The sequence below is a fragment of the Microtus ochrogaster genome, chromosome 4 (assembly GCF_000317375.1).
Source record: "Microtus ochrogaster isolate Prairie Vole_2 chromosome 4, MicOch1.0, whole genome shotgun sequence".
NCBI classification, from domain to species: domain Eukaryota; kingdom Metazoa; phylum Chordata; class Mammalia; order Rodentia; family Cricetidae; genus Microtus; species Microtus ochrogaster.
Window position 1 is genome coordinate 48078449 of NC_022011.1, and position 7923 is coordinate 48086371.

Sequence of the window (7923 nt, forward strand, 5' to 3'; positions counted from 1 at the left end):
AAACATTCAACCTCACCCTGCATGTTGTGTCTATCCATGTTTCTGTCTTCTGCCCGCCCGCCATGTGTCTCCCTGCCTGGAACCAGCCATTGCTCTGGGACCAGCAGCCGTCTCTGCCTGGGACTGGCTGCTCCCAGGGCCCGCTGCCTGCCACCACATGGCCCGCCGCCACCATTTGGGACCTACAGCATTTCTGCTGCCTACTGCCACCAGGAATCTTGTAGCATTTAAAAAAAAAGAACAACAATGAAGTCTTTAGGGTCTGCAATGGTTTGAATTAGAATAGCTACATCTATATGAACACTTGACTTCCAGTTGGTGGCACTGTTTGGGGAGGTCTAGGAGGTGTGGCCTTAGTGGAGGAGTAGGTCTCTGGGTTTCAAAGCCTCCTGCCATTCCCAGTGTGCTCTTGCCCTCTCTTCCTCTCCCCTTCTCCCTCTCTCTTCTCCTTCTCCCTTTCTCTCCTTCTCTCTCCCTCTCTCTCCTCCTACCCCCACCTCTCCTACATGATTGGGGTTCAGGATGTGAGGTCTCAGCAACTTCTTCCAGTCCCCATGCCAAGCTGCCACAATGGACCCTTATTCCTTTAGAGCCATAAGCACAAATAAACTCTTCTTTCTATAAGTCCTCCTTGTCATGGTATTTTATCACACCAGTAGAATTGGAACTAATACACAATATAGCACTGTTTGAGGTAGTTTCAAGCAACTCAGCAGTGTATGTGTGCGTGTGTATGTTCATCTGCATGTATGTGAGCCTACTCAAACGAGTGGCAATGTACAAAGGCTTGTGACTCCAGGTGAGGGCCTCAGATTTTTATCGAACTCATTGTATTCAATTAAAAATATATAGGTATGAGTGTTTCCCTTGTGTTTGTACGCCATGTGTGTACTTGGTGCCTGAGGAGGCCAGAAGATGGCATTAGATCCCTTGAAACTGGAATTGCTGACTCTTTTGAGCCACTGAGTACTTGGAATCAAATCCAGGTCCTCGGCAGGAACAGCAAGTCCTTCTAACTGCTGAGCTATTTCTCCATTCCCCCTCCCCCCAATTTTAACTCTCTAGTAGGTTTGAATTTTTTTCAAGTCAGGTTTTCTCTGTGTATCTTTTGCTGTCCTGGAACTCACTCTGTAGACCAGGCTGGCCTTGAACTCACAGAAATCTGCCTGCCTCTGCCTCCTGAGTGCTGGGATTAAAGACATGTGCCACCATGTCCAGCTTGGATTTTTTTTTAATAAAAAATTTCTGAAGTGAGTGGTAATATGAGTGTTGCCAAGATAAGATAGGATGGTCCTTCAGGGTTCCCGCTTCACAGAAGAAACTGCCAGACATTCTGCAGGACACAGAAGAAAGCAACTGATGAACTTTGCCAGTACAAGGCAGAACAGATCTTCAAATTCCCTGCTTCACTGAAAAGTTCAGATGCTCTGGGTCTGTAGGCTGAAGATGGATGCCCCAATGTTACAGAAGAACTTTGGGTGACTGTCCAGGCAGTGGGATGTCTTTGTAAATTCTACAGTTTTGGAATTTGCTTACAATGCACTTCCTGTTAACTTACATCCTTTTGAGGTCTATGATGGTGTTGAACACTAGATAGTTATAAGTATAGTTTTTCTTAATTATGATGAAGGATAAATTAGATATAGAGCTTTGAACTCACAAAGATAGACTAGATGATAAAGTATTTTCTTTAATTTTGCCAAATACAAATGGACTAAATATTGTTACTATGGTTCTTGCTTGATAACTGTTTTGTTTATATATATATAAATGTATATATAAACATACATACATACCTATATATACAAATTTACTATGATAAAGTTAAAACCTTCCTTTTTAATTAGACAGAAAAGGGGAAATGATGTAGGATGTCCCCCTGCATTCTGTGACTACGTGTTTCTCTTATTGATTGATAAATAAAACTGTTTCGGCCAATGGCCAGGCAGAATATACCCTAGCTGGGAAAATGAAGCAAAGACAGGGAGAGAGAAGGCAGAGTTGGGGAGATGCCATGTAGCTGCCAGGGTAGTGAGAAGCCAGGGCATCACAGGTAAGCCACAACCACATGGTAATACATAGATTAATAGAAATAGGTTAATTTATAGATAGAGCTAGCCAATAAGAAGCCTGAGCCATCAGCCAAACAACTCTAACTGATATTAAGCCCCAGGGTAGTTATTTCACAAGCGGCTGTGGGAACCTGGTAGGTTGAAAGAAACTGGTCCATTGATGTTATGCCCAAATCTGTGAAGTCCCCCAAAAGCCAACAAGGAGACCAAGTCCTGTATGTAAAAGCAAAGAGCCTTTATTTTATGCAAGTTTGCAAACTTGGTCTCTCCACATGTCCAACGTATCAGAATAATAAACAGAGAGCCCCGAGCTCAGTTTGAGTTGGGTTTTTATAGTAGTAAAGGTGGAGGTGAGGGGTTTCTGAGGTTCAGGACCCCTGATTGGCTGACATTTGTCTAGAGGTGTCTTGGTGAGTGTGTGCTGGCAGGTGATCCTTTCTTCAGCATTGGAACACTAGGCATTTCTTTTGGATAGTCTGTTCTTGGGTGGTGCTCAGGTAATCTTAGTTTATGGTTCTTTCTGCAACCAGGTATTGTTTCAGGGTAAACTACTGAGACTCAAGCCTTCGTTAAATTTATCAATGGCTGAGTCCTACTCTGGCAGGTGATAATGGTTGGAAGTAAAGAACTTCCTCTGGGTGATCTGTTCACATTAAACTTATCATGGCTGGCTTCCACAGTGGGACCAGAAGAACGGAGAAAAATCTTCATCTACATATTTCAGGTTCGAGGCTAGAGAGATGGCTCAGCAGTTAAGAGCACTGGTTGCTCTTCCAGAGGTTCTGGGTTTAATTCTCAGTACCCATGTGGCAGCTCACAACTCTAACTCCAAGACCTGACACCCTCATATATACATGAAGGCAAAACACCAGTGCATATTAAACAAAATTTTAAAAAACCCACCCATTTAATTTTTTTCAGATTGTAGGGTTCATAAACCTTTAAGAATAGTCTCAGATGCCATTTCCAGATGGGTTTTTTTCTGCTTTACATTTATTCATTTACTTATTTGGTGTGTGTGTGTGTGTGTGTGTGTGTGTGTGTGTGTGTGTGCCACAGCATTCATGTGGAAATCGGGGGACAATTTGAAAGTGTGCCCTTCCACCATATGGGTCCTGAGAATCAAATTGGTTGTCAGTCTTGGCATCTTGAGCCATTTCTCTGGTCCCATTTCAGATTTTTTAAAAAAGATTTATTTGTTTATGTATACAAGCGCTTTGCCTTCCTGTTCATCTTCATGACGGAAGAGGACATCAGGTCCCGTTGTAGACAGTTGTGAGCCACTGTCTGGTTGCTGGGAGTTGAACTCAGGACCTGTGGAAGAGCAACATGTTCTTCTATACGCTGAGCAACTCTCCAGCCCCGATTTCAGATGTTCTTAGTTAACCAAGCTCGTGGACCAGAGATTTTCAGCTCCCCCCACCCCCATTTGGTTGTGGAATAACACACTATTGGTTTTTTTCCCCTTCCTTTTCACCCAATTTACAAAGACAGGGGAAGGAGAATCCAACAGGGAAACTGGCTTAGGACCACCCGGTGCTTTAGCATGGACACCAAACCTAGGATGCTTGTTTCTATTGCAACACCAACATGTTATAGTGATATTCAGGGGAGTGTGTGTGTGTGTGTGTGTGTGTGTGTGTGTGTGCAAACTTGGAGCAAGCGTGGGAGGGAACTGATTAGAGTAGGATGGGTGGAGAGAGGGCGAAAGCCAAGGATAAATGGCTCTCTAGAACCTTCGGCTTTTAACACAATTTAGACTTGATTCTTGGATTTTCGTATGTCGACTTGAGAAAATTCTAAAAGGTCTCTGTTAGGGCTGTTACACAGACAAATCCTGCCTCGAAAAAAAAAAGTGTGTGTGTGTGTGTGTGTGTGTGTGTGTGTGTGTGTGTGTATGTTTGTCTTTGGTTGCCAAGAATTTCAAGAAAGGAAACCGGAAGCTCCTGCACCGTTGGCGTCCCGTCGCCAAGGAGACGGGCCATTCCATTTCTTTGCAAGGGTTAGTGTAAATAGTCTTCCCCCTTCCAGTCTGCAGCAAGGTGGCTGAATTACTTCGAAGAACTTGGCAGGGTTTACGCGCTCGGCCGGGGCTCCACAGGTGGGCGCGCTCCACTTCCGAACTTGCCTGGCTGCAGGGTGCACCCCTGTCCGTATGGTGCAGCCCGGAGCGGCGCGCGTGGGGCGAGGGTTCCCACGTAGGGCAGAACTCTGTGGGCTTGCATCTCGGAGATTGGGGTCTGATCTCGGAGGTCCCCAGGATGCCAGATCAGGCTAAGTCCCGGCAAGACTTCACGCGATGGAAAAAGAAGAAGCAACCCGTGCGCCGCACGGTCAGCCAGATCTGCCCGCCGCCCCGACGGCCGCTGACCGTGGCAGACATCCGTCCGGGCATGGAGAACGAGAGGCTGGGGGTCGTGCGTGACTCCATGTTTCAGAACCCGCTCATCGTCAAGGTGAGCGCTCGGGCGCGCTCGTCCCCTCCCCTGGCACCTACGCTGCCGATGGGTTCCAGCTGCGGAGCCCTCTGGCCTCAGGGTCCGGGGTCCAGGCGCAGTGTCGGAAACCAGCTCTAGGCGGGACAGGTCTGGACGGACAGTCGGCAGTCGCGGCCGGTCCCCGAGCCTCAGTGCCCTTAAGTGGCACACATTAGCGGAAGACTATGAATAGGGCAATCCCTGCGGGGCTCTATAATCCCACATGGTGAGACAGGTCGCAGGCACCCTTTCATGAGCTTGCCACCCGAAGATCCACTTTTCCCAGCACCTTTGGTCTACTGTGCAGCAGGCGCTCCGGAGCTCTCGTGGAAACCTTTAGTGTGTGTGTGGGGAGGTGCAAATACTCTCTTTGAGGCCTGGCCAGCACTCGCGTACGAGCAGCGTTATGGCTGAATCACCTTCCCGTCCAGTGCCGGACCTCTGTGCTTTACTCTGTTTTCCCGCCTGATTGAAAACTCCACGTGGGCGTGGCTCTGCTCCTAAGTGCGGGGGAAATCAAGTTAAAGTTTAGCTTTTATCAAGGTAGTCCTGGAGCAAGTGTACCTTTGGCCACTAGAGGGCAGTATGCTTCTAAGAATGTACTCAGTTTCCCAGGTTCCGGGTGCGGAGGGTGATGGGCGCGCTGATGGTAACCATGGATTCAGTAATCATGATTTCTCTGACTCCGGGCACTGATTAGAACCCAGAGTGGTGCGATCTCTCTCTCTTTCCCTTCCTCCTTTCCTCTTTCTCATTCTTCTTTTTCTTCCCTCCCCTCCTCTTTCCCCTTTCTTCCTTTTCTTTCCCTCCCTTCCCCAACTCCTTCCTTTCGTTCCTTCTTTTGTGAAGGGAACCTGGCTTTTCTTAGATGTGCTATAACTGGCTGCGTTCTTTGACTCCTAGGAAATCAGTAACGCTCCTGGACCTTTTTGGGCTAGTTAATGTTCGCAGCAGGACGGAAGTTAGGTGCAGTATAGGGTGCAGCAGCATCCTTTGCATCAGACTTCTGAGATGGCTCCCCAGTGCGACAGAGCTTTGCTTACTTCTTGGAGAGCTGACCTCAGCAAGCACGTGGGACAGACGGTTGGGATTTACTGTGGTGGGCCAATGTTCACTCCAAGTGACACATGTATATCTGCATACATACGCATTATACATGTATAGATGTATAGCAAAAACACATGTTCTATATAGCGCACCATATGTTTAGCATTTGTACATAGCAGTGCATGTAAATTCATGTAAACACCCCTCTCTTCCCCCTTTGCTTTCCCCCTGGTTATGTCAAGGACAGCATTTGAGCTGTAAGGTAGCACCAGCTTAACAGCCTTCTGGATAAATTCCATCCTTATTTCTGGAGCTGGAGTTGAGGAATGAGTATTTTTTTACAACGTATTGGTGGTGATTGATCCACCAATGGGGTTCTGTTTTCAGGCTGTCCTGGTCCATGGTGATCACCAGTGCAGGGTCCTGGCGCTCTTTGGTGACAGCAGGGGGCAGTGTTTCCCTCCAACTCTGTCCTTGGTTTTTGAAGCACCGGTAGCGGTTAGGATGCTGATGTCCGCATTCAATATTTACCCCTTTCTGTAAGATCTTCCGTCAAAACCCAGCCTGCTTTAAGATTGGCAGAGAGGGAATGTGGAAAGGCTTGTTGCCAGAGCGCCCTGTAAGCCAGTGCATGGGGAAATCTCTGCCAGGCTTTTGACTCCAGGTTCTACCAGAGCTGGCTTAAAAGCCACGGCACTGCATCCCTGCCAGCTTTCTCTATGTAAAGAAAATTTGAATTCTGAAACATTGGGAGTTTGGGCTTTAAAGAAAAGGGAAATAATAAAAGTAGTTAGGGTTCCAGAACATTAAAAAAAATACAGTTCTATCATTTCTCCTGTGCTTGTAGGCTCCTTTACAGGGGTTGCTCATTTTGTTGGCCCCAGTGTGGGGGTGAATCCCTCCTCCTCCTCGTGAGTATGCTTGGGTCTGGTGTCTTTGGGGATGATGGGAACTGAGTTGTATTTTCCCGTTGTCTCTTCCTGAGCCTGAAGAAGTGTGCATCTCTATCAGATGACACGGCACCCTGGAAATATTTATTTCCCCGCATGAAGAGGCCGTCACTCACATTGTTTCCCCTCATGGCAAGGTTCAGCAGTTTTTGTTTGTTTCTTTTCTTTTCTTTTTCTTTTTTTCCAAGTTCAAATGCAGCCAAACAAATACAGCCCTGGTATTTCCCACCCATGGAATTTACCAGAACGTATCTGCACCAGTTATTCAAAAACATGTCTTCAAGAGGGCGCAACAACCAGAGGGAAAGGAAAAGCCTCAGATTTGCAAGCAGGTGTTTTTTATCTGTAGACACTCACCAACCGATCACCTCGCAGAAACCCAAGCAAACGGCTTGTTTAATGGTGGTTAATTGCGGCGCGATGGTTTCATGCAACCACAAAAGTAATGTAAATAGTTTCCATTGGCAAGGGCTTCTCTATTGTCAAGTGATGTGCAGCCAACCAGCTTCCCCTTCAGGGGGACTCTGTGGGAAGTATAAAATTAAATTGAGAAAGAACCTAGCTTCATCCTGCTTGATTCTCATTTCCCTAGAATTCAGAGACGCAACACAGAATCCTGCCACAGTAGCCTTCCAGGCTGCCTCACAAAACCTGTCAGGGTGTACCCTTCCCACCGCGGCAACTTGGCTGATACCCTGTCAATACAATTACGGGGAGAGGCTGCGCGGCTTGCTCCGCTGACAGCTCTGAGTCTGCTGTCGCCCCGGAGAGGCAGGTTGCTGCACGGGAGTGGGACTGATTGAACCCAGCACCCTCAGAAAGTACAAATGATCAGGGCACCTGATTTTTTTCATAATTTATTAGTGACTTTGTTTTTCTCTTTCCTGTGGGGGTTTATGTCACAAATAAGAAGAGCACACATTTGTAAAATAAAGTAATAGAATCAAGCATTTGAGTCTAGAAGGAAGTTTACCCACATCAAATGTATCTTCTTTTGGGAGGTTTAGGGGCCTCTGCCCAGGGGAAGACACTCACCCTGGGGTGCTGCTGTGACCTGGTATCAGAAGTGGGAGGAGGCCCCAGTTTCCTGAATTACCTAACCTCATGCTGTTTTGGCTGCAAGCCATGACTAATTAATCAAGGGTAACCCAGGTGTGGTACATCCTGTAGAACAGATAGTTGAAAGTGCTCACAAGTGAGTCTGACCACTCAGCGTCCCTACAGAAGTCAGCAGTATGGATTCCTCAGGGTTTTTATTTTTTTTTTTATTTTTTTATTTTTTATTTTTTTGGTTTTTCGAGACAGGGTTTCTCTGTGGCTTTGGAGCCTGTCCTGGCACTAGCTCTGTAGACCAGGCTGGTCTCGAACTCACAGAGA

The 7923-nt window shown here is 46.9% G+C and overlaps 1 protein-coding gene across 1 annotated transcript in view; it reads left to right on the forward strand.

The window, feature by feature from the left end:
* The first annotated feature begins 4285 nt into the window (after positions 1 to 4285).
* The window catches only part of Cfap77 (cilia and flagella associated protein 77), a 127741-nt gene continuing 124103 nt past the window's right edge, over positions 4286 to 7923 (forward strand). The window contains exon 1 of the mRNA XM_005346178.3: positions 4286 to 4528. Within this exon, the coding sequence (XP_005346235.1) occupies positions 4334 to 4528 (195 nt within the window). The 5' untranslated portion in view covers positions 4286 to 4333. The remainder of the gene's footprint in view (positions 4529 to 7923) is intronic.